Source organism: Colossoma macropomum, unplaced genomic scaffold (genome assembly GCF_904425465.1).
Source record: "Colossoma macropomum unplaced genomic scaffold, Colossoma_macropomum, whole genome shotgun sequence".
In the NCBI taxonomy this organism is placed as follows: domain Eukaryota; kingdom Metazoa; phylum Chordata; class Actinopteri; order Characiformes; family Serrasalmidae; genus Colossoma; species Colossoma macropomum.
Genome location: NW_023494800.1, coordinates 15,874,064 through 15,901,889, shown reverse-complemented (window position 1 = coordinate 15,901,889; position 27,826 = coordinate 15,874,064). Strand labels below are relative to the sequence as shown.

The 27,826-nt window shown below is 40.3% G+C and overlaps 1 protein-coding gene across 3 annotated transcripts in view; it reads left to right on the top strand.

Moving 5' to 3' along the window:
• Positions 1-16,671, top strand: part of ncam1a (neural cell adhesion molecule 1a) — a 235,708-nt gene extending 219,037 nt beyond the window's left edge. For 2 of the 3 annotated variants that reach the window (XM_036588862.1, XM_036588861.1), the window contains 3 exons: positions 5,160-5,367; positions 6,619-6,735; positions 13,543-16,671. In XM_036588862.1, the coding sequence (XP_036444755.1) occupies positions 5,160-5,367; positions 6,619-6,735; positions 13,543-13,666 (449 nt within the window). In that variant the 3' untranslated portion in view covers positions 13,667-16,671. Of the gene's footprint in view, positions 1-5,159; positions 5,368-6,618; positions 6,736-8,031; positions 8,515-13,542 lie in introns of all 3 variants that reach the window. The other variant, XM_036588864.1, reaches the window with a different exon arrangement.
• Positions 16,672-27,826: the final 11,155 nt, after the last annotated feature.

Below are 27,826 nucleotides of genomic sequence, written 5' to 3'. Positions count from 1 at the left end.
GATATATAGCTATATTCCTGTTTATTTATTGGCTTGCTCATATATAACAATTTATCAACTTCCAACTTAAATTTCTCCAGAGAAACAATTTATTGTTTAAATGTTGCCTTCTGATGGCTCAGGAGGCTTAATAGTGATTCTAAAATTCTCTAGAAGAAACAGCATCAGATAAAAAGAAGACGAGCTAAAGGAGAAATTAGTCCCAGATAAACATAAATATTATCATATCAGCAAATCTGAGCACAATGTGAATTGATCTCTGCTAAAACTCAGGACAAGACATAAGATTACTGAGGTCTGTTGCTCAGGAGAAGCATCTAAACAGCAAGAAACTTAAGCCAAACCCTCTTTTGTCTTTTCATCTTGTTGTCTAGGAGAAACTACAGAGATATTAAGGAGATCACTCTTTTTTCCTGTTGTTTTTTATTAAAAAATAGCTACACCAACATAATTACTTAATAGGAAGAGTAGATTAAAAGCAGAATTAACCATCTAAGGACTGAAGATTATGAAAAGCATACATTCAGTCGAGTGTGTCCGAACTTTTGACTGGAACCATGGAGCAAGCATGCTCGGCAGAGCACCATGACCCAGTCAGATGTATCCCACACTGTCCCAGGCTCTTGATCCTGGAGTGCTAATACGCTGGCAGTGGTGCCTGGCTGCCTGAACCTAAACCGCGTGCTGGAGAAAGATAACAGGGCTTCACAGAGGCTGTTTTGAGACTAAAATGGCTGCAAAAAAAACACAAACACACTCCCAATGCATATTATTTCAGCAGGATGTATGAGTTTGCAGAACCATTTTTATTATCTGTTTACTGCTATCTCACACCTATTTTGTGTGTAAAATTGTAAATGAATACTTTCCGCTGCTCAGTCCCTCATTCTGGACATCTGCACGGTTTGCATTTCAGACTATATTGACTCTCGAACAAACAAATGTGAATTAGAAATTTCAGTGTTGCACTTTGCAGTAACCCTCATTACTCAAAAGCAGGCCTACAATCCAGTCATGATGACTGATAAGCCTCCTTTATTATTAGACTGATATGGGTATTGGTACTAAAAATTCCATCAGCAGGTGTCATTTATATTTGCGTAATGGTCAAAAATGTAATAGAATCCAATAGTTTTAATTAAACAATGTTTTACTGACTGATGTGATTATCAGATTTTAACTGTGAATTATTAAATATTGTCAATTTGGCAAGACATTACAGGTGAATTGGGTAGCACAGTAAATCTTTTTTGATCACTGATGTTCTTACAAGATTTTTTTTTTGTCTTGCAAAAATATACATTTTTGTGTTCAAGTTACATGTTGTCTACTTAAATCTGCATTCATGTTTGAAAACCCCAAATCAAGCCTTTGGATAAAGGAAGAATTAAAATGTATATTTCATTGTAAGACACAAAGAAAGGATTCTACAGTATAGTGAAACCTCATTGTTTTATTGTTTAATCAAGAAAACACTATGCAATTTTATTATTAAACATTTTTGAGGTCATTTTGTTTTGCATGAATCCATCTATGCATGATATAATAGGGAATTCTTCTGCAATAACTTTCAGAATATGAATAGAAATGAATATTTGATGTTTCATGAATGTAGGAATTCTAAAAACTGTGATTTCTTTCTTTATGAATATAGAAAAAAAGCAGATTTTGAGAAAACTGCTTTCAAGAATCAACCTCAGAACTGCACTACCCAGATATCTCAAAAAAACATGCACAGTTTGTGTCAATGTTCTCATTAGGACAAGGGAAATAAACATATTTGGATATTCTGTTAGATTCTACAGGAAACAAGCTTCTCAGTGATGCATAACACAACACAACTGTGTAGCAGAGCTAGGCATTCATTAAAGCTGCTAATTCAGATGCAGTTGGATGTGAATTGACCAAACACACTGAAATTTCTGAGCATTTTAATGATTACAGGTAATAGAAGACATATTACAGAAGTAGAAAAATGATGGAACCATAATCCTCATTTTTGCCTGTGGTGTCTCATCTTCAATAACCAACAGGAATTCAAGTCTCAAATAACATAAATATTTCAGGGCAGGGGTGGAGCTTCTTAGAATTGCTTTTTTTGTTTCTTTTAATTAGCTCTTATCTTTTTTACAGTTGTGTGCAAAAGTTTGAACACCCCTGGTCAAATTACATGTTGTGTTGATTTTTTTAGTGAAAATAAGTGAAAATAAGTTAACACATCCTCTACAGTGAACACTTAAATATTCTTAAATATTCATTTTCTGCTAATTTTAGTCCATAGACTAAACATATTGGAGAAAAAATAAAACATAAAATATAAAATTTGCCGTAATATTTGCACATTTTTACTTACGCAATCAAGAAAACATAATTTGTCCATAGTCGCCCATATTTTTATATACAACTTTATTAATCAGCAGTTCTCCTTGTAGAAAGGTTATCCTTGAATGTGTTTGAATGTGTTTTATGTGTTTTTGTTATTTTAACCATGATAGTGTTTTGTGTTCCAGTTTACTAGTTCAGCTTGTATTACTGTAATAAGAGTATAGATAGTGACTGTCAAATTAGCTGGTCACTATAAAGGCAGGCACAAGCATGGACCCATTAAAACCTTAGGAAGGTGTATTTTTTACCATCATTAAACAAGATGCTGAAAATCAACTTTATCAGGATTTTCACAGATAAATTCGACTTCAGTGTGGGCCGATGTTATCTAACAACTAAAGTTTAGGTCAGGCCATATTTAAACATTAAATATGTTTATTCCTCTCTGATCAACATTGCATTCATTGTTCTTATTATTCTTCTTCCTATTTGCTATTCTACTGAAAGATATTAATGTAAATACATAAATGGAAGATATATTTTAGCACAGATGGTGATTAGGTCTAATTAGAGTACATCTAACAATACTATTCTGTCTAGTTGATGCTTCTGCACATAGCAGTGATTCCACTTGCCAGCACGATCCCCCTGGAGTGTCGTGGAGTTAAATGCCTTGACCAAGGGCACAATGGCAGTAGCAGAATATTAACAGGATATTAACAGCCAGATTGAACTTATGACCTTTTGGACCATAGTCAAATTTCCACCACTCACATACTCATCCAAACCCTGTAAACCCTCTAGTAGTTGAGCATGATGTAAGAATTTTAATTTCTGGTAAGTAGCCTATGTTTTCCCATCTAAAAGCATAATACTACCATCTCCTCTCACCCCCTTTCTTTCTCATGTGTAACATGCTGGTCTAAACTCGATGTGTTTGTCAGCGTGGATGCATGCATTTGTGTGTGTGCTGCACTCCTCTAAAAGTAAGTGAACTCTCTGGAGCACTGAAGGCTTAATATTAAGATTATCATCTCAATTTCATGCTGGTGCAATTTCTCTGTATGAACTTTGGTGCACTGCAGACATGAACAGAATAACCTTCTTTGTAATTGTGTCTGTGAATGCGGATGCTCGATATACTGTACAAAGAAAGTTCATTATGTTCTTCTGAATGAGCATGCCTGGTTCATCTCCATATAAAAAATGCCAGATGCCCCAATCAGGTGTACATTTCCCTGTGTTTTACTTTACACTGCATAGCTATCATGCAGTGTGTCCCATGCAGTCATCAGCTGGTCTGGCTGTGTTTGAGCTGCTGTGTTTAACTTCTTCAAGCTTGTGCGTGTGTGCGTGTGGCTTTCCTCCTCACTGCTCTCATCAGGACAAATTTTCAATTACTTGACACTGTAACAGGCTATGCGTGATGTCATTGTTGGTTTGTTTTTTTCAATACTGTCTTAACCCCTTAAACGGTCTCTCGATGGCCCTCACTTCTGTCCTTCACTTTTTAACTACAGAGCTTACAAACTAGTTTCATAGTAACTACTGAATTAATCTCTCCAAGGTCCAATCTCCAATGTACTCTTGCATAACTGTCACAAGATTGGACAAGTTCTACACAACATTGGCAAAATCCTGTTCTACCTAATTAGAAATTGCAGGTCACTACCTTGAGTTTTCAGTTTAAAATGCTATGCTGGACTGTGTTGTTGAAGATAAACGAAACAAATGGGAAACAACTATAACAAATATGTCAGCATACTAACTATCTCAATTGCAAGACAATGAAATGACACTCTGTCGTAGCAGCGTGGCCTTTCAAACATCAGTGTTGGGGGTAATACAGCACAAAGTAACACGTTACTGTAATGCCATTGCTTTTCCCTGTAACAAAGTAGTGTAACGCATTACAGTTTAAATTCTTGTAATCACATTACAGTGACTCAATGAAAAATATAATTCTAGTGTTACTCATATATCTGTAAGAAAACAATAATAATTATATAGGATGCATTCAAATCCTATAAATACCCAAAATATAAATTCCCAAATACATTTCCTCTATATAGATCATTGGTGCCAGTCTTAGTATGAAATTTGAGTATGTGTACTACCTGCATCAGATGACTGCGTCACTTTGATTGTGAAAGTGAGCCGCAGAGTGCAAGCACAGGTAGTGTGGCAAGCAATCTGTCGAAGTATCTAATCACGCAAATATGAAACTGATGGATAAAGATCCTCATGTAAATGATGTTTACTTTAACAGTCTTTTTCTTTTGAAATAAAGTGCTGAAAATGACTGCTAGGTTTTCCCTTCTAGAGCTGGTACAGATGTCTGTGCCTCTTAGAGTAATTAGATTACTTCTCCTGGAAGTAATGAGTAAAGTTATCCCATTACAGCTTGTCATTTGTAATGCATTACTTTTTTCCTGATTAACTACCCCAACACTGTCAGACATTTACCAAATATGAAATATTTAAATGGGTAACCGTAATAAATTTAGGCATTTTGACAAATAATGAGTTGTGCACTGTAGTTTCTTGTGTTGTAGAATTGGATTTTTTCATCATTCTTTAAAGCTTGTCCAGCCTAGCAACAGTTGCTATGAGTGCATTAGTAGGCAGAGCATGTATAGGTCAATTTATCGTGGTTACTGGCTAGTACACCTAAATTAATAACTAAATTACAGGCCTATAGTTTAAGGGGTTAATTATTGATGAAAGTAGACATATTATTATCTCAGTGGAGAAGTCAGTGAGGGCCATGAGGTGTTAAAGCAGAAACCCCAGTCTCAGTGTTTTCTATTTCTCTGTCCTCCTTCCTTCCTAAGACACAGTGGCCAGCGGTTCCGGCTTGGGCACAGGAGCCATCGTGGGCATCCTCATTGTGGTCTTTCTCCTGCTGCTCTTTGGTGTGGACGTCACATGCTACTTCCTCAACAAGTGCGGCCTCCTCATGTGCATCGCTGTCAACTTCTGCGGCAAGTCTGGGCCCACCACCAAGGGCAAGGACGTAGAGGAGGGCAAAGCGGCCTTCACGTGAGCGCTCTTCCTTTGTTTTCATGGCTCTACGCTACAAAGCTCTTCACTGCGGAGCTCTTGGTTCTGTTATCACTATCAGTCAGAGTTCCACTGTCTTTATCGTGTCCGTCAGCTCTCCAGGAGAGCCTGTAACAGGCCTGATTCGAGCACATCTTGCTCTATGAATGAGAATGAAGGGAATATTGGCTGATTGCTGCGGAGTTAAGAGGAGAGCAATGGAGGGGAACTGTGTTCCGCTTTAGAATGAGAATATGAAGAAAGGGCGCCGCTTATGTGGAGTCAGTTTATTCGACAAAACCGTGAAATCACCATTGTCAAACTCTCCTTGATAGAAAAATGGCTTCTAAAAAGTTACATGAAGTTGAATGTGATTCTGCAAGAGTTTATTTACCCCACTGGTGGCATTTGCTCTTGTTACTGTTGAGATATAAAAGGAGTGTATAACTATTGAGGTGAGGAAGCAAGATGTATTGTGCAGAGGCAATTTATTTAAACGTTTCCGAAGATTATCTTTGTAGCACAGATCATAACTTAAATAACAGGCTGGTTCCATGGTAAGAAAATCAAGAATCAAGAAAATGAAAGATTGTCAGAGTAAATGCAACAGTAGTGGAAGACTCTGCAAAAACAAAACCAAGAGTATTTATATAAAAATAACATATAAAACAGGTGAAAAGAACAGAGTTGGGACAGATATCAATTCTGTGACAAAAAGCTTCCTAGTATTTTAGCAAGTGTCCTTTACATTTATTTAAGTGATTATGACAGTGTTAAAAAATCTAATTTACACAGTTTTCCCCAACCCCAAATGTAGCTGATCAACCATGTTTGAAGTTTTTGTTTGCATCTTTAGTTTTGGAGCTATGAAGCTAATATAGCTAAAAAGTATGCTAATGCTTATACCCCATCAATTAGCATCATACATACTGCATGACCTAAATTACTACACACTTGCCTTAAACCGTGTTGAGTTGTTAAGTAATCTAAATTAAACTTGCTTTTGTGGTTTCAGACATGCTGTTGTCTATAAAATGGACAAAAATGCAAACTATTAACAAGAGCTACGTGATCTACTCTAACAGATATCCGAGTAGAGGTAGTTGCAGTAATCAATAAGAGAGAAATATGCAGAAATGTAGTCAAATTGGTGGAATTCCTCTTTAAATCAGTCCTAGATGACTTGTTTCGCTCTGCTGATAAAGTGCTTCTGTCTCCAGCTGACCTTCACTATCTGTGGTTCTCTAACAGGAAGGATGAGTCCAAAGAGCCGATAGTAGAGGTGAGGACAGAGGAGGAGCGCACCCCCAACCACGAGGGAGGAGGCCCCACCGAACCCAATGAGACTACTCCCCTCACCGACCCTGAGTGAGTCCCTCTGTCTCACATACATCCATGCATGTGCACAGGCACAGACCTCTCAGTCATGAAAAAAAAAGCTAGACAAGAGCGAAAAGGGCCCTTGGCCAAAGTTAATAGTGGCTAGGGTCATATTGCACTCGTGGTGAGCATTAGGCTTGATTATGAAAGAAATGGCTTCATGAGAATAGGTGGCTAATGATATCACTGTCAGAATAGCGACCGCTGGGAACGACCTGAATAGAAGCTAATACATGAGCGGCTGGAGAGCTATTTAAGGAGTTTGGTCAGTGAATGAGAAGTGGGGACCGGTCTCAGGTTGATCATGCTCAGAATGCAGCGCAGGATCTGGGCAGTGGGGTTGCTGTAAGTATGATTAGTCCGCTCACCTCCAGGGAAAGAACGCATAAGCCTGGTGTTTGCCTTTTGAGTCATGTAGTGTTTACCACAGATGCAGTGTGATGCACTTCTATTATGCCGTGTCCTCTCATGTTTATGGAGATGAATGCTTAAGAGGGCGCTAGTTTATGCTGGAGATAGCACAGAGTGTATCTCTCACTGCTCTCACACTATGATACTGACTAACATGAATATATTTTATTTCTTCACTTTGAAACCGCATGTTGCACTTACACTGTATGTATTTGTGCCCCGGCCTCCTTCTGCCTCTTCTTTTCTTTTTCTTCCTGAAAATCTGGCTGTGCGTCTTTCTCCTTCTCTCCCTTCTGTTTTCCTCCTCTTTCCCCCCGTTCTCTCTCTCCTGCTCTCTTTCTCGCCCTCTCCCTTCATTTCTCTATTCTCTCTGTCTCACTCACTTTCTCCCTTTCTCTCTCTGACTCTCCTTATGTCTCTTTCTTTCTTTCTCCCCTGTCTGTCTCTCTGCTTCTCTCTCTTGTTCTCTCTCTCCCTTTTGCCTTTCTCCCTCCTGAACTCTCTCTCTTTGTCTCCTCCTGCATTTCTCTTCCTCTGTCTCTCTCTCTCTCTCTATCTCTCTCTCTTTCTCTCTCGTCTCAACCCCATCTCTCTTTCTGTCTCTTTGTCTCTTTCTTTCTCTCCCTTTTCCCCTCCCTTCACTCTTCCTGTTCTCTTTTCTCTTTCTGTCTTTGTTTCTCTTCTCTCTTTTTTCTTTCTTCTCTCTCTCTCTCTCTCTCTCTCTTTCTCTCTCTCTCTCTCTTTCTCTCTCTCTCTCTCTCTCTCTGTCTTTGCCTCTCTCTCTTGTATTTTTCTGTCTTACTCTCTCTCTCTCACTTCTTCTCTCTCTCTCTTTCTGTCCCCCCTCTTCCTCGTCTTCCCCTGTCCTCTTAGGCATGCTGCTGACACCACAGCCACAGTAGTGGATTTGCTCCCCTCTTTAGCCACTAACTCAGAGGCAGTCACTGACAGCCCTGCTAGCGAAAGCACCACCCTTACCTCCAGCACTGCCCCCAGTGCGTCTGAGCCCAAAGCAGCCCCTCAGTCTAGCACCCCAAAAGCCAACGTCACCTCTCCTACCTCCCCCGCTGCTGCCGTGGCTCCTTTGGTGGACCTGAGCGATGGCCCTTCCACTCACACTGCTAAACCCTCAGAAGCCCCAAAACCGGCCCCCTTGTCTGACCCCAAAGCCGACTCAGTTCAGAGCGCTGGGGCCAAAAGCCCAGCGGAGGCGGTCCAAAGCCCCCCAACAGCTACGGACTCCAAGCAGGTAGACGGAGGGGCCCTCCAGTCGTCAGACACTGATGTGGCCCAGGACGCGTTTGACACGCTGCGCACGCCCTCCTCTGACTCCACCACCGCACCCAGCCAGGACGAGTATGGTCACCTCTAGATCTCTACTCGTGTGTTTGTCTCTGTCCTCACCACTCTCCACCTCTCCTGTGTTAGTGTTTGTCTCTCTTCGCCCTCACTATTCCACTCACCCATTCACTCACTCACTCACTCCCTCACTCACCCACTCAATCACTCATGCCTTTCACATCCTCTCCTTTCATGAAGAAATGCTGCTCTAGCCCGTTCATCATTACGGCAGCAACAATTCATCATCAACGATGTCAGTTATAGAAGTGGACACATCATCTGTGATGCTCTATAATGTTCAGTTGATACACCTGGTCTTTCTGATGGAACGTGTTGGGGGCGATATTGCTTCACGCAGTTGGTAGCGCTGTCACCTCACAGCAAGAAGGGCCTGGGTTCGATTCCCGACCAGGGTCCTTTCTGTGTGGTCCTTCCTCCCCGTGTCTAACTACAGTCCAAAGACACACAGTTTGACCAATTAGACACGCTAAATTGCCCCTGGTGTGAGCGTGCATATAAATGTATATGTCTGTCTGTATGCCCTGCAATGGATTGGCGACCTGTTTCCTGCCCTCCACCCATTGACTGCTGGGATAGGCTCCAGCATCCCCACCCTGTGACCAAGAAGGATAAGCGACTAAGAAAATGTGTATGTGCACAGATGGAACAACGTTGAGGCAAACATTGGACAAAAGGACAGAAGATAGAATGGTTAGGTTTGTCAATGAATCAAACAGTAGTCGATAAATTAATTGATTATAGAAATAATCATTAGTTGCAGTATCTTGCATTCTTATGCAGCTGCATTCATCGCCTTTTTACACCTGCGCTGAAGTACAGTGTTCCTAAGCAGAGAGCTGATCTGCATGGCTTATCTGCACTGCTGGTAAAACATTGGATCACTGATGGCAGCCTTTTAAAGCCAAACCTATTATGAAATTGTAAAATTGGTTGGCTTTCTGTTTGGTTTTGTTTGCAGGGCTGGCTAATTGATTCTTCTAATATCTCTGAAAGATTTGCAGCAACAAAGGTGAAACTCCTGTTGTGAGTAAACGAGGACATCCCTGCTCATTTAGCTCCTTTTGCACCCACGGTGACTGAAATGGGCCAGTACTAGAGATGGGTGTGGCAAATCAATATACTGATATCTAAACGTACTGTTCTTTTACTTAAACATTGTGATTTTCAAATTTAAAAATGAAATAAACCATGTATTATTTTGTCATTTTTAAATACTATTGGTTTAACAGTGTCGATAAAGTAGTAAAAATGCCCATTCCTTGAGAGAAAAATGTCAATGAGGGATCCTAATGCATCTCTGGAAGAAGTGTGATTGAGGGAATGTTGAAGGTTGATGGAAAGATTTTTTTTAATGAGCGTAACGCTCTCCCTCCAGGTGATTCATGTTCAGCATGCTAACGATGGCCTCTGTCAGGCCTGGCACACAGCAGCTGGATTCCTGTGTTGTGTTGGCATGCATGAACATGAGGCTTTGCTGCTTTTGTCTGTCGCTCAGATAGCTTCCTTCTCCTGTAGGCTCTCTGATGCAGAACGCTCTGATGAATCAAACATGTCCATTTGTTACCTTGGACAGAGTCGGTCTGCTCAACTTCAGGCCATGGCCTCGCTTGCCAGAAGGCTTTGTAGAATTGTGTATGGAGACCGCATCGTCTGAGTTTGCTCATCTCGGCCTGCTGGGTGTGCTTGTGCGCGTGTTTGCATGCGAGGAGGGCTGAGAGGAGGGCTGATTTGCATGCCACACACAGAGAGCTAGCATAAAAGCGCACCTCTTTAGTATCCGCTTCTTGCTTCATGTTTGAAAGTACAAAGGAAGAGGGCTGTTAACAGGCTGCTAAGATTCACCACTAGGGAGCGAGGTGGAATTTTTAAATATTTACCACAGACTTTGTTTTTCGCCTCTCTCCTCTTTATGCGGAGCACTTTGCTCTCTCCGCCACTCGCCCAGCCTCCCCAGCTTGCGCACTTCAGATGCTGCCTCCCTCTCTCCCTCAGTCATCTGATCCGAGCAGGGACGCCACAGGGAGGTTCCCCGCCTCCTGGATTCATTGGTTTAGCCGTCTGTGCGCGTGTGTGTGTGTGACAGAGGGGGGATTCATCCTGCCTCAGCACCAGCCCCCAGTGAAGACTTCCCACGCAACCTGCTTGGCTTTTACAGAACAGATACCTGACGAGTTTCCAACTGTTCTCTGTTGAGACAGTTTTTTTTTTAGGTATTTTGATCTCGTCTTAAAAGATGAGAGTTTCGCACACCAAGGAATTCACCTTGAATGGCACCAAGCTGTGGATACAAACAGACAATAGGGATGTCGGTGATTTAGCCTGATCTCCACCACCTTATCTGGCTTAGGCTTCTGCTGTTATTCACTATTAAAGACAGAACTCTGACTCTTAGTTTGTCAAATAAAAAATCACATTTGCACAGCATTTCCCTTACACGAAATGCTGTCCATCTGCCAAGACATGTTTAATGTCCAAAATGTAGTTGTGCACAAGACCTACAAAGCTAATGTAGCTAACAAGTGATGGAAGCTTATAGTGCAACAGTTAGCATTAGAGATGGTAAAAACAGAGATTAAGACGGCTGCTACTACTGTCTTTAGATATGCAATATATTTTTTCATCAAACATTGTGTTATGACCTGCATGCAGTTTGTATAATGCTAACTGGCTAATTGGTGTGGTAAGCAGAGATGGGGACTCGAGTCACACTGAAGTCGCATGTTGACTGACTGACTTGTGATTCAACTCTGACTTGGCCTTAAATAACACATGACTTGACTCTGACTTAAGACTAAAGCCTGAAAAAAAAAACTCAAACAGAATGGATGAAAGTAGAACCTGAATGCAATAAATGAATAAAACCTTTCATTTCTAAACCTCCAGTTCCCTGCTTGGGCAAGCACCCTAAGCTATACCAATAAGAGTCCTTGGGCAAGACTCCTAACACTACCTTCACCTGCCTGTGTATAATGATCAAATTGTAAGTCACTCTGGATAAGAGTGTCAGCCAAATGCCAAAAATGTAAATGTAATTACGGCACTGCAGTCTCTCACAGTGGCAAGTTCGATATGGCTTCAGCTAACAAGCCCCTGTTTATTAAAAAAAACTTCATTCTGTTACTACATGTGGTAAATGCGGTGTTTAAAGAAAAAGAGGAGAAACAGCATGAAACAGTTGGCTAGCATGTAGTATGGATGGCAAATATGCTGGCTAAAACAATAGCTAATGTAGGTGATGTTAATAGCTAATGTAGCTGAAGCTTTAATAAGACAATAAGTCTCATTCCTTTAAAATCCTCTAAAAGTTCAGCTGGATTAGCGATTATGCCGGCTAGCTAGCATACTTGCTTTACAAACTACTGACTAAACAACCATTTAATGTTTTTTTGGCTCTTTCCTCTTTAAGCACCAGGTTTACTGCCTGTAGTGTTTCAGTCCTGTCTTTCAGAAGATTTTTGTATAAACAAAGTCTTGTTATTTGAAGTCATTTCTAACTGATTACTTTTCTACAATGCAGTGCCTGCAGTTCTTAACAAGGCTAAACTAAAATGCTCTACTAAAGATTCAAGGCTCGACTTGCAACCCAGAGGCTCAAGACTCGACTCAGACTCACACAAAGTGTCTTGTGAACATCTCTGGTGGTAAGTTAGCTTTGTAGCTCAAGCGCAAACTTAAAGAAACAAACTTCGGACACCAAAAATCTCTTAGGTGTTTGGGTTAAGGGCAGTATTAAGGGGAATAAAGTCAGTTGTTTTCTTGAAGTTTTTCAAGCTCCTAAAAGTAGCCTATTATTGCACGTCTGCCACCCAGCGCTTCCCAATCTTCTTCACCAATACTGGCTGCTCTTCACACAAGTCACTAGTGGACTCAGATAGCTTCATTGTGCTGAAGGTATACAGTGATACTCAGGCAAAGGCACCGAACACTGTGGATCGCTTTCACAGTGAGAACGTCACTGAAGGAGCCCTCCACTGAGACTGTGTCATACCACTGAGATGGTGTAGATGGTAACGAGAGACGCCTGCACTCCACTGCTTCTATTCTCCCCCTACAAAAGCCCACTGTGTCTGACAGCTGCGTCCTGTGAGACCGTGAGGCCACTACAGCCATGCTGGTGGTCCTGGGTTACAGTTTGAAGGCAGCCGCTAGCTTTTGATGTATGTACTGTGCAGCCACACGTGTCCAGCTAATAGCAGTTCCTTTTCACAGGTCAGGTGGCACTAAAAATAGCTTGGCCTGGCTGAGAGGAGTGAACATGTCAGACATGCAATTAGCAAGCGTCCCTCCCAATTTCCCTCTCGCAAAGCTCATCATTCATTTTCATGATTCATTATCCATTTATGAATGATTTGGCACTCTGATACGAGGCTAGTCTATTCCATTACTGGCAATCAGTGCTGGCCATGAATTGGTCCATTGAGAAATCATGTGGGAAAACTTCTCTTTGCAGTCCTGCTATCAGCTCTGTCATCTCCTTAGAAGGGAAAATTTAATCTGAGCTGGAGTCTCATAATTCTAGACGGTTTGCAGTAGATGAATTTGCTTAATATCTTTGCACGCTGGACCAGCCAGCCCCAGAAGAAACCCTTTCATGTGTCAGTGAATTATTGTACGTTCAATAAACATCAAGGGGAAGGTTAATGGTTAGAGTTTTATGGGGACTGTCTAGGCAGCTGGGTTTGAATCTAGCCCAAGGGACTGCCTCGCTGAAACCATGCTGTTACTATTCTCTCCCAGCCTGTGTGATCCTGTGACAGTCATCTGCATCATCATTGTATTTGGTCTGTCTCGATACATCCTCTCATAAAAAGGCCTGTAACAGTCTGCAGTACATCTTTGATGTCAGGATAAGATAGCCAAAAAGATCCTGTTATGTGTGAAATACGTTGGTTCCACTGGAATGAATTTCCACCCCCAAAAACTAAAGCAGTTTAGTAGACTTATGAAGACAGCAGACAGCATCTGGATGCTCAGTGCCGAGAGCTGCGGCTGATGAAGTGCTGTCTCTCTTTCTTTCCCCAGCGGTAAGATTGTCGCAGATGAGAAGAGTAAATCGGAGGACACGGAGGTGAAGAAGCCCCCGGCAGAGGTGAAGACAGTGCCCAACGAAGCCCCTCAGACAAACGGCAACGAGAGCAAAGCGTGATCCAGTGCCCTAGGGCCTCCGAGCATCACCACCACATCAAAACAACAAAAAAAAGTCTTGATTCTTTCTTCAGTGTCTTCTATGAGTTTGCAGAACAAAAAAAGATGAGTTTGTAGATGTATAGAGCGCCTAAAGAACTCGTGCACATGCCTTTGTTTATTTTTTGGTTTGTTTGTTTTCTCATTTCTCTTTTCTTATACGTTTAGTTTCTCTGTGTTCACATACAATGCGAAGGAAAGTTCCTTTACCTTTAGCGCACTCTACTTGACCTCCTCTGTCTATGATCTCTCCGATCAGCGTCACCTGCCTTTCACTCGGAACAGCAGCTCGATATCAGTGGGAAAAGTTAACAATGGGGAACCGTAGCGTTACTCCTCAATAATGCCTTTTTGCGTTGTACACAAACACATACACATGGTGTAGACTGTCTTTACCTACGCTCTTTCACTTATGTACATGCAGTATTGCTGTGTTTCATTATTTTGCGCCACGTATGGATTTTTGGGGAACATTTCTTAAACTTTTCTTGTGTTTAAATAATGTACAAAAGTAACTGCCTTTTATTTTATGTTTATTTTTTGACTGTTTATTTTAGATTGTTTCGCATGCTTGCTTTGCATTTTTTTTTCTCATAAAGCCCTTTGTTTATTGTTTTCGTTACGGCCCTGAGTGTTTACATCTTTTACATTTGTATTCCCCTTATGAACACAGAGCTCGCTTTCTTCTTTAAAAAAACAAACACAGCTAAAAGGCTTCGTACCGTGTGCCACCGTACGAGTCGGAGTTGGCTTTTGGGTCAGACAATTACCACTGGTTTTTATCTTCTATAGCAACACCTACTTATCTCATTCCCCCTCCTTGTTTCTATTTCGTTCACTTCACAAGCCTGTTTATTTTAGGTTGACAGAAAGGGAGCTCCCATGCTGTGAGCATAGTGAGGTGAGATCTCCTCCCCACATTTCACTCCATAATAGAACCAAAACAGAGCTTTTTGAGAGGAATCAAAAGTCTCCTAAAGGGTACGAGCCCACCGCTGTGTTGTGGCACAGCTACGACGGCCACACACGCTCAAGTGGGCCAGTTGTTGACTTAAAACATCAAACGCATGAGTGTGCACACCACCGTATGATCAGCATCTCTTGTACCTGTCCCTGTATTTGCTTCAGCCTGCATCATTGATAAACAGTGCCTCCAATGGGCAGCTGCAGCAACTGTGCCCCATTTAAATATTAGCAAAGATGAAGAAGAAGAAGAAAAAAGACGTTTAGGGTTTGACTATCTTTTTTATGCATTAAATAAATTAATGGCCAAATTATTTTTATTATTATTTTCTTTATTTAAGCCATAGTACTCCAGTGAGGATAACAAAGAGTCGGGGGGGGAAAACTGATCTTTGATTTGTACAGTGTTTTTCATTCTTTAGTCTGCAAGCTTGTGCACTGTGAATGCGTGAATAACCTAGTGTGAATACAACGTGTTCTTTGTCATAGACTTGAAACAAATATCCATAGGTTGTGAAAAGTGTAGCTATTAGTTCAGATAATGTTCCATCTCGGTAAAATAAAGGAAAAAATAAAGAAATAAAAAAGACAGCAACGATATACAGACAGCAGGAAAAAACAAATGAAACTCAAAGATAAAAAGGAGAAGGTGCCTTCAAACTTAAACAGCCTCTCTGAAGCAGGCCTGTAGTCTGAGCATTCAGTGCCTGCCTTTACCGAAACTCTGGAGGAGCAGCGAAAAGGTAGTTTGGGACTAGAAGCTTACTTTGTTGTCTTTGGATGACTATTCTGAGGACGTATGAAACAGTTCGGGTCTGTAAACTGTGAAATATAATTGTTTCTTTTCTTAGTGTGTTGTGTTGTCGCATATGTTTTGGGGAGTACGTGAGCGTGATGGCTCTTAGCCGCATACTCCAGACCTTGCCTCTTTTTAACTGATGCAAAGTAAGACCCTCAGAAATGTTACTGTGGGAAGCCCACCATTACCAAATGATGCAGCCTCTTTACTACTCTTGACTTTAATTGGCCAGAAGCCTCCTCTGCATCATCAGCATTGCTGTGGACCAATCCAGACTATAATCCTGTCTATTAAAAGGCTATTTTTTCAATCTGAAATGAGCATGCACGGTATTCTAAACTAGATGTCATAGGTGTCAAGGTTTGCCAGTAAATTGTTAAATGAACAGCAGTGACAAAGGCTTTCTTTGTTGTGTATGAATCTCTTTGAGTGTTCTGTCCAATGTGGTCTGTTCCTTGTCACTTTGGTTTTATTTGTCTTTTTTTTCTCTCGTTCTTTCTTTTGTTTTTTACATGATTGACATTACGCGTGGCAGGATTTTGGTGCGTGATGAAACCAGAAACAGAGGCTTATATTAACACTCTGCCAAAAAGGCACACAAAGCATTCCTTGTGATATCATGAACTCTCATTATGGGTTTCTCTCATTGAAGAAGTAGAAAACAAAAAAAAGAGAAAAAAAATGGAAAAAGCGCTGGAGATTGCTGTGGCTTTTGACACACTGTTCGACTGCCATTCAATGTGGGACCAATTCCTATGTGAGTTTACATGCAAGTTGTTTACTGCTGCGTCCGTGCCATCCAAACTTATTTTTAAGGATCAAAGTGTGTTCAGACATCAAACAATGCATAAAGATTGTTTCAGACGGCGTCTAGAGCTCGTCCTCTGAGCCAAAACAAACGAGTCTGTAGCTAAAGCTCTCCGTCGGATGGGAGCTGACTCACCCGTTCGCTTGCTCACTCCATCCATCACAGCTCTCCTCCCAATACCCTCCTTACAAACTCATCCATCCATCCATCCATCCATCCATTCTCAGCTGCAGGGGCCTTCTCACTCTTGTATACAAAATTTTTATGAAGTCTCAAGCATTGGTACCACCTCTCCTCTCCTCACTGTCACTGGTGTAAATACTGAGTACTAACCGAAATCATTTTGACTTCTCATTCTGTCCGAAAATTCTTGTGTTCAATAAAATGGGAAACAATACGTGCTTGTCCGTCTGCATTGCTTTTCATGTAAAAATAGCTCTGTGCCTGAAGTTCTGTGATAAAAAATTTAAATGTCCTATCTGCATGGCCTTCCTACAGGCTAGTCTTTTGCCACTGAGCAGTGAGCTAATCTTTAGTCAGTAACCTAATGAGGCTCAGCCAAGTAATTAAACACAATTCATTTAGCTTTCGCTTCATCTTGTAACATCTGATAACTGGAGAAAACCACATGAAAGTGCAGTTCACCTCACTGAAAAAAATGCTGAGGAAAAAAATCTAATTAGCAGTTATTTCTAAAAGTACATCCATACATACAAGTTAAATTTCTTTACTATCTAAATCAATGCCTTAGTGACAGATATATAAATAAATCCTGTTTGTTTTACGTAATTTGAACTGGTTCCAAATCTCTTTTATATCATGATGAGTTAAAATAAAGTTTACATAATTGCACATATTTTTCAACATTTTTGCATAATTATTAAATCGTTAAGAAACCACTAAGTTATTCATAGTGGTTTGATGTGAAGTGGTGATGGTGCATTATAGAGAAACTTAACAACTTGACTTACAGTGGGAGTGATAGGAACTAGACATCTGAGGTGTTTAATGCATTTTAAAGCTGCCTCACAGAAGGTTATTACACAAAATGGTTATAAATATGGTTCTTAATGTCTGAGACATTGTTTCAGGATAGTTTTGAGAAGTTGTTTGGGCTAAAACATTTTAGAAATCCATGGCAAATTTTTTTTCTGAAAAATAAAATGCATTAATAAAGTAAATAAAATAGTTATATTTGTGTTGTAGACATGGCAACCCCTGGTTCCTATCACCACCAGTGTGTAGAAATCAGAGTTAATAATTTTCTCTATAGTGCAGCATTTCACATTAAAAACATTAAAACACGTCAATGCCTAAATTATACATACATTTAAAAAAAAATGGTGGAATTCTCATTTATGAGAGCAGATTTACTGCTATTCTTTTATGCTTATTAACGGGAGTAGAATTGACTGTAAAGTGAGTTCTACTTGTTTTCCTTCTCATTGACCACCAGGTGGCGACCAAGATTAACTGTGCCATAACTAAGCAATTGGATGACAAATTCTGCAGTGATGGACATGTGAAAATGATAAAATCTAATAACAGCACACTAACAGCATTTAGTGTTTATAGGTTTGTCAGAGTACCATGACAGTGTAGCTAATAAAACTTCAAATGTAACCAGTAGTGCCTTGTACTGAAAATACCATCCCTGAAACATGATGTGGCTTCAAGGTGTGTATTAATTTAATACCAGTGTTGGAAAAAGTATCTCCATTCTAAAACTGTGCATTTAGAAGTAAATTATAAGAGGATAGAACACACGTGTGGTGACCTGCTGGTCTCTAAAAGAGGCAGTTGCAGTTCACCAAAATGAGCACTGGGTGGCGGAAAAGCATCGTGTTGGCCTGATTTCTGTTTTCACTTCGACATTCAAGATAAGCAAATGAGTGGCACACACCCAGATTTCCTCACACATTAGCTCTGTTTTCATCATCCATCTAACTGACTGGCATATGAACCCAAGGGCAGAGATTTCCTTTTGGGAGCTTTTTTATTATTTTGCTGATATACATCAAGGCTTGCTGAAGCCTGCTTGGACTATTCGCAGTGGGCTTCAGAACTTGTCACCCTTCAAGCTTCTGCTTGACGTGGCTTATAAAATAATTGGCTCCACTACACACAGATAGGCTGTGTCTCTGGACGAGTGGAAATTTGACTGAATGGTGACAGTAATATGATAGGAACTGGCAGTAACCGTGCTGCTTCCTGTCCCGGCGGTTAGGACAAATTTGGCGTGTTCTAGTGGCTGTGGTTTGTTGCCCAGTTATGAAATACACAGGAAGGAGAGGAGAGGAGAGGCGAGAGCTGTCCCAAAAAGACTTTGCCACAAATCTGTCTCTCAAAGTCCACTGTGTTCTTTGCCGAGGAGCTGTGCTGTCTGGTTAGATTATGTGGCAGAACAGTGGGCCAGCGCTGGGCCTCCAGTCTCAGGCCGCCTCACTCCTCTCTGGCTCTAAGTAGATTATGTAATGTTGGTCGTCCAAATTATGTGCGTTGATCCCTTTGTGTGACTCACTCGCTCACACAAACATTGGGCATGTGTTCACTCGTGGAGCTGTTTTTGATATTTCCTGTTTAGATGCACACGGCTTAAACTTTTCAAGATGTTGATTTAAAGGGAATTTACAGGGAAATGGAGTGTTGGACAGGAGAACACCATTCTGTTGAAGTCATGAACAAGTGGCTTCAGCTAGAGGAGCTTGTGGATCGTTATAGGCCTTATCTCTATCTCCTGCTCTTCTGCAATAACAACCAGCACATACCAGCAGAGGCCCCTCAGCTAGTTTCCCCCCAACCCCCGACACTCAACAATGGCTGGTGCTGAGGCCACATGATGTAGTCCCAGTGCTGGGTAGATCTCCTGCAGAGATACTGTCCCACACACATGCTACCTGTCTCTCCAGTCTGTCCATGTATACCAATAGACTTTACAATTTATAAATTTCACAGTTTGAGGCATAGAGCAAGTACATTTGTACATAATACTGTGAAGTGTGTTTAATCTGCATAAGCACTTGAACACTTAAGATTCTGACCCTTCAGTCTGACCTCTTATTTGGAAATATAAGAGGACAAATTTGTAGTCCCAGCTCTGGATAAGTCTCCTGCTGAAATACTGCCCAAAACATGAGCTGCCTGTCTCTTATGTTCGTCCATGTACATCGGGCAATAGCCTTTATACTTTGGAACACATTAAAGGGCCTCGTAACAGAAAACTGAATTTTCTGCTTTTTTAATAAACGTGTATAATAAATGTAAACACTTTATGTTTTAAAACATACAATTCACTCCCCAGTCCATATATTCCATAAATGTTTAAAATTCATAGTACTTGGGATGTCACAAAAGCAATGCATATATATATATATATATCCACTGATTCAGCCTCCATATTACACTTTCAAGGAGTGTTTTAGACCAGACTGCTTTTCAAATGAGGCATGAATTTAGTGCTGCTAGACAGAACAAAAGTTGCAAAATGATGCATACAAATGTCATTAGTGGACCTCTGATGGAAAAATAAAGATAATACAGTGAACAGAACTGTATTTACCACTTCACCACATTTTTAAAAAAATACAAGATGTATATTATGAAAACTTTAAAAAAAACACTCTGAATTCCAGTCCTTCAGTCTGACCTCCTATTTGGAAATATAAGAGACAGATTATGTAGCCCCAGCACTGGGTAAATCCCCTGCTGAGATTCTGTCCAAAACACATGTTACCTGTTTCTCTAGTTAGTTTATCAGTACTTCAGCCAATATTCTTTATACTCTATACTTTGTAGCACATGAAAGGGCCCACATCATGGAAAAACAGAATTTCCTTGCTTTGTTAATGAGAGAGTAGAATTTGATATAGTATGTAAACAGTGTTAACATTCGGAAATGTACTTATCACTTTTCAGTCCATACACTTCCTATATGGAAACCAGACTGTTTAGAATGCATTGATTTTGTAATGTCACAAAAACCAAAGCATTTACATATATCTACTGAGCCAGCCAACAGCAGTTTAACCCACCCATTTATGTTGAAGTTATAAGGAGTGTTTCAGCCTGGACTGCTTTCACATGAGGCACAGTACAGAGCAACTTGTCAGAACAGCTATCAGTCTCTAAGTAACAAAAACTATTTGTTTAATTCTAAGGGATAAAGAAAAGTTGGAAAATGGTTATGTAAAAATAAATTATGATTGTTTTGGTATTTAAAACCATACGATTGCCATTAGTGGACCTCAGGTAGAAAGAAATACAGCACAAACATAAGGCTATGGGCCCTTTAAGGCATGAAGCTGGTCCATCTTTACACAATACAGTGAAATAAATGGCTATTTACCATGTGCATGTACCATGTTTTTTTAACAAAACTGTATTCTGACCCTTTTGTCTGACCTGTTTGGAAATATAAGAGGTCAAATTATGTAGTCCCAGCTCTGGGTCAGCTTCCTGCTCAGGCACTGTCCAAAACATATGCCATTTGTCTCTCAAGTTAGTCCATGTACATGTAAAATAGCCTTTATTCTTCCTAATCTGGAACATTTTAATGGGCCCACATACTGGAAAAGAATTTTTTTTTCACATTTTCAAAATAAAAAAAAAGTTTGTGTTTTGAAACATACTGTTCACTCTCCAGTCTGTATGGTCCAAATATGGAAAATAGCCTCTTTTCCACTGCAGGCCAGAGCTGAACAGTTCTGAGCCCAGAGGGTAACTGTTCCAGTGGCATTTCCATACAGACATGGTTTTACACGGGACGCTTAAAACTAGGCTTAGCACATTTTTTTCGACACAGGTAACTGTACTCGGGGCCACAGAACTGTTGGGTTGGATGACATAACACCATAGCGATTGGTTCTATGTTTATGTCAGTATTGTGCTCATCCTGCTACGATATTTCAAATCCAAAAACAAATAAATAAATTCAGTTCGCTCACATGGACGCCAGATAAATGAAAGCAGTGCAGTATTTTAAATCCACTACAGATAAGAGGTCAGACTGAAGGGTCAGAATCTCAAGTGTTTAAGTGCTTATGCAGATTAAACACAATTCACTGAATTATGTACAAATATACTTGCTCTGTGCCTCAAACTGTGAATAGACTTAGCACTGGCTTAGCTAGCATGCTGCTATCTCTGCTTACCACAGAACAGGTTAGAATCTGACTAACAAAAGCTGTACTGGCACAAGTTTAGAAGATAATGACTCAGCCCTGAGGGAGCGAAGTCAAGCAGCAGATGTTGGAAGGACAAATGAAGGAAATTAAACCAGTTCTGTGTTTGGAGCTGGAGCCTCCTAGCTAACTTGGCTAAAGAGATCCAAATACCTCAGTACAAGTTCAGCCCAAATACTGGTGCTCTAGTATAGCAATGAAAACTAACAGCGAGAGCAAAGTCGACGGATTGGTTTTGGAATGACAGAAAGCCGAAATTGAACCTGTAGTGTTTTCAGCTGTAGCCTGCTAGGCTAAGCTAACGCGAGCATACAGTGCCTCCCACCTCAGTACAGACTCAGTTCCAGCCAGAACCAATGCTTAAAAAACACCCATATAGAGGATAAAGACTCATATCTGAGAGCACAAATTTGAATGTCTGATGCTGAAGTTGTTCGATGGTGCTTTGAGCTGTACCCTGCTGGGTGACACTAGTGCTAGTGTAGTTAGCTGGCTACAGGTATAGCCCACCACAGTACAGGCTCAGTAACTGTTGCTTAAATAACACCCATTTAGAGGACAAAAGAAATCTGAGAGCATGCCAAGAGACTGGTTTTGGAGTGACAGACAGAATCAAATGTGTGTTGTGGTGGGTGCTGTGTGTAGCTATTAGCCTGTTAGCAGTTAACCAGTCTTGTCAGTAGTTTCTTAAGTTTTCCCTGGTTCTGATTTAGCGGCACAACATATGAAAAAAGAAACTGTAACCGGTGTCACGAGTCCGCAGTAGCGTGGAACGGCACAGTGCAGCCCTGAGAACCATTTGGCTTGTCAGTGGAAAAGAGGCTATTGTTTTTGATGTCGCATGTTAACATTGTTAATGTTTGAAAGAGTACTGTGTACTCCCAGGTCCATACATGTAAAACAGCCTTTTTAAAATTCATTGTTTTTGTGATGTCACAACAAATGAATTTACATACATGAGCCTACAGCAGTTTAAGTTCGCCCAATCATGCTGAGGTTATGAGCAGCGTTTCAGCCCAGGTTGCTTTTTAAACGAGGTACAATATAGAGCAGGAATTGACATTTACCAGTGTCAAAGTACACAGTAACAAAAACAGCCTGTTTAATTCTAAGAGAAAAAAACATTGGAAAATGATCATGTAAAATGAATTAGAACTGTTTTTGGTACATAAATCATATAAATGTCTTTAGTGGACCTCACGGGGAAAGAAATAAAACACAGGAATAATGTAGGATATGACCCCTTTAAGGCACAAGCTAGTATGTTTTTTACATAATACAGTGAAATGAAGGGCTGTTTACCACCAGTGCATTTACAAATGGAGAAAACTGTATTAAAAAAAACAACACTCTAAATTCCAGCCCTTCAGTTTGACCTCTTATTTGGAAGTAGCTCCAGTGGTTGCTCTGTTTTGGTCCTGACTCTCTGCCTAGTTCCCTGCCTCTGCAGTGAAAGCCAGCATGCATTCCAGTCAAGAACACTGTGCTTCATATCCTCTTCCCAACCCTAAATCACGCTGCTGTTACATCACTCACTGCGTTATTTGTGACTGTAGTTATGATTCCAGGCTGCTCAGAGTCTCTACAGTAGACGATTCTGCCTCATACTGAACTGAGTGGTGGGAGTGGTGGTGGGCTTCCACTGATATTTCTTCTGTCAACATGTGAGGAGATGCTGATGAAGAAGCTAACAGACCCTTTTAGATGAGGAATGGAAAAGTTTACTGAGTTGTAATTGCCATGATTCCAGAGAAATAGCTTGTAATGACTGAAGCCAATAGTTGTGTAACTTCTCAAGATGTTATTGTGCATCTGTCTACTGACACGTAGAATGTTATTAGGAGTCTCTTAGGCCTCGAGCTGACCAGTTCTTCAACTTTCTGTCCTCACTCTTTTGCTTAAAGTTTTTTAGCCCCACTCTGAGGTCACATAAGATGCAATAGGCCCAGCATTTAGATTTTTTATACTGTCTAGCTTGATTTCGATTATACATTTATATCTACTTTTTGGACTGTTTTAGAGAAGAAAAAACTTTCAGAGGAGTTTCTCTTTTAAATTAGCCTCTGCTTTCGGCACGTCAGCTCAGCTGCCAGTTTTGTTAGCCGCTTTCATCTCCCTCTCAGCTCAACTAAACGAAAAGGCCTAGATCTTTCTATACTTTGTTCTGTTAATCTTTTTTTACTTATTTCAAGTGAAAAAAGAGGCGTTTCTCTATATCACCAGTCTGATCTTTTCCAATGCTGCAGTCTTAAAAATAAATGTGTCAAAAGGGTTCTTTGGAGTGATGCCATAGAAGAATGTCAGTTTAGGTAAAGCTTTAAGAACCTCCACATATGTTCTACAAATAAAGTTTCTACAAAGGTTCTTTAAGCAGTGCCATAGAAGCACTACTTTTGGGTCCTTAGGGAACATTTTAGTGAATGGTTACTTAAAGGCTAATTTAAGTAAATCTATAAGAACCTCTACACACTTCAAAAAAGGTGCCGCGAAGGGTTTTTCTTCAAAAAACACTGTAACCTTTGAGAACCTCTACATACAGTCTTCAAAAAAGGTGCCACAAAGCGTTGCCATAAAAGAGCTTTTGGTTCCCTAAAGAACCTCCATAAAAACTCTTCAAAACAGGGTTCTATGGAGCAATGCCATAGAAGAACCTCTTTTAAGGATAATTTAGGTAAACCTTTAAGAACCTCCACATATGCTCTATAAAAAAGTTTCCACAAAGTGTTCTTTAAAAAGTGCCATAGAAGCACCACTTTTGGGACCTTATGTAAACTTTCACTGGATGGTTCTTTAAAGGAAAATTTAGGTAACCTTTAAGAACCTCTACATACAGTCTTCAAAAAATGTGCCACGGTGGTTTCTTTGTGTGATGCCATAGAAGAGCCACTTTTGGCTCCCTAAAGAACTTCTTCAAAAAAGCATTCTTTGGAACAATGCCATAGGACAGTGGTTCCAAACCCTGGTCCTGGAGTAGCCGCTGCTCCCAACACACTTGATCCAACTCATCATTCCATTAACAAGCATTTCATGGCTTCATATGTATGTTGGGAGTGAGGATAGCACTAAAATGTGCGGGGCAGGGAGTACTCCAGGGAACCTCTGCCATAGAAGAACCACCTTCGGCTCCCTAAGGAACCTTTCAAAGGAGAATTCACATTATGTAAATCTTTAAGAACTTTTGCATACATTCTTATCATATTTACTGATATAACACACACAAAAAGTCCTGTGTCAAGCTTTGTGAACAATATATTTTGGAAACTGAAGCATTTAGGTAAACTTAGCTGTTGGAACAAAGCTGTATCATCGTTCGAGTTTGCAGATGCTAATGCTAACTAGCCTAGCAGTGTCTGCTAAAGTGCTAACTAGAAGAGCTTTGCAGCTGTTTAAATCAGTATTTATTAGCCCTGCTTTTGGAAACCTGCAGCTCCACACTGTTTTAACTATTCCTTACCTTAAAACACCTGATGCAGCTCATCAGCTGATTATCAAAGCATTCATGAATCAAGTATGTTGGGTCAGGAAATCATTGAATCTGTGGTGCTGTGGGATCGAAAGAAATAATGCAGCACTGTAAAGAGTAGAAAATACCACTGATTAGCTGTCAGCTACGAGTTACGCGGTACAGCTTCGTTTATTCATAAACAACTAAGTTTATGTTAGTCAATGCCCAAAACAGCAGTTAAATCTTTTTAGACAGGTCGACACAGGACCCATAAACATGCATTACATTAATAATTTAAAAGAAAATGACAAACATTGCACCTCACATAAGATATGCATTTAGTATGGTGTGTTCCTCCATAGTTGGGGGCGGTTCAGGCTGAATGGCTTTGTGTTCAGATGACCTGTCACTCCAAATCATGCAACCAATAGAAAGTGAAGGTGAACGCCCTCTTTTAAGACCTGCCCTCTGTTAAAAAGTGCCAAAAGTCAGAAGCAGAAGAGCAATTCCAGGAGCAAAAAATGTAACAGCAAAGAGAAAAAAATGAAAAAAAAACTGCCAAAATGAGTAATAAATTTATACCTGATTGAAACCAATGAAAATCAAAATAAGTTTAACTCTAATTATTTGTATTTGCAGTGAATGTCTAACATTTTGATAGTTATAGTTAAAATAACTATTTTGCTTGTGAATTTTATTTGAAACTTTTGGCACAAAATTAACTCCATAGAATGAGCTTAAGCCCCTCCTGTGTGGACAGTGCGAGCAAAGAGTTTTGGAGATGTGATTACAGTTCTCTTTCAGATGACCTGCACTTCACTTTCAAGAGAAATGAATCTCTTCAGAATTGCCTGTTTTGAAGATGCTAAATGTCACACGTTCATGATCATTGCTGTGATATTTACGCTCAAGCACAGTAATCACTGATTCGTATTGTGGAAGGACCCTGCTGTTGCACTTACTGTACGGTGGCTGGTGTTTGTAGTGCATCTCTCTGCATCATTAATGCACCCCGGGCTGGTGTTAATGTGGCTGAGGATGAGGATCCAGGGTGGTAAATCTACACATCCGTCCGACTAATGTGTTTAATTAGAGGCGATTTATCACGCCATATTAATTATTGATAAAAACTGCAATCGCGTCTGCAGTCATAGGAGCAAAGAAAATGAGCTATGGCAGAATAGAGAATGAAGGTGAGGTAATGGGGGTACTGAAATAAAACAGAACAAATGAGAACAGCACAGGCAGAATACCTAAGCAGGTACACCTCCGCCTTACCGCCTCCACTAGATGATAAAGCAGTGCGTGTGTGGATGTGTATGTACACAAATACACTGTATGTCCAATAGTGTTCAGATGCACCTTCTAATGAGTGGATTCAGGTCCTATAAGCAGAGCACATCAACCAAACAAAGAGAAACATCTGACTGACGTGCTGTGTTTGATTGTCAGGTGAATCTAAAATGTTCTCTCCATTTACTCTGGTTCATTAGGCTTGTCAGTTCTTTTTCTTGTTGTTCTAAAGACAACCGTTGACATTAGAATATTGAGAATATTGACGAATGTTGGTGTGGCGTGTCCTTTTTTTGGCCTTTAAGGTGTTCAATGCTTTAAAATTGAATGTAATCTCTATACAAAAGCATTGCTGATAGAAACCTAAGATCACTGTGTGCAGTGCCAAGCATTATCATGAGGAGGTTAAAGTGCCCTGGCATTGGACTTTGGTGCTTTAGCATTTTCTTTGGAGTGATAAAACACTATCAAACACCCTTAAGATGAGTTGGAATGCCATTTGTGACCAGCCTGACTGGTTTTGCTGCTGAATAGTATGATGTTAGCTGTACATACCATTCAGTGCACATCTTATTAATAATGTAGCTGTGCATATTACTTGTACATGTGTACATATATGTATATGTAAATATGTATATGTACAGTGTCCCCAAAAAGTTTGTGTTAGTTAACGAAATGTCAAATTAAGTGACATTTATTTTAAATATACCACTCTGTGACTGTAATTTCCTTTTTTTCAAAAGCGTTTGTGTTTCAAATTGTTATCATCTGAGCAGTTTCTGCAGGTTTGCATCCCAAATGCCTTTCAGTAACTGGTACTGCCCAATTTGGCATCAACAGCTCTATGTAGGTGTTTCCCATAACTGTCTACCAGTTTCTGACATCTACTGGGAGCAATTACGTCCACTCCTCCATGCAGAATTCTTTTAACTATTCTATGTTTGAAGGGTTTCTTGCATGTACAGCCTGTTTCAAATCACCCCACAGCGTTTCAGTGGGGTTCGGATCTGGGCTTTGACTAGGCCATTGCACAAACCTTCACTTCTTCCTTTGAGCCATTCCTTGGTGGATTTACGTGTATATTTGGGATCTTTATCCTGTTGGAAGGTCCACTTCTTCAGCTTCAACTTTTTTACAGATAGTCTCACATTATCCTCAAGTGCTCCCTGGTATGAAAGATAATTTATAGTCGAACTTATGATTGCCAGTAGGCCAGGCCCTGAGGCAGGAAAGCAGCCCCAAACCATAACACTTCCACCGCCATGCTTTACAGTATGATGTTCTTCTGATCAAATGCAGATCCTGCAGATTGTGTGATGAAATTTTGGGGTTCTTAGAGACTTCTTTTAGCATTTTACGGTTTGCTCTTGGGTTACATTTGCTGGGTTGGCAGTTGTTTTAAATCTTCTCCACTTGTAGATGATCTTCTGGACAGTGGAATGATTGATTTCCAAAATTTTGGATATATTGTTAAACCCCTTCCCAGACTCTACAGGTATCTACAACTTTACCACAGATGGCCTCAGATAGCTCATTTGGTCTGGTTTGGTTTAGGCATGATGATATACATGCTCCAATAACAAAGATCTGAGGTTTAAATAAGACGGGTTAATCCAGGATATTCTCTAATGGTG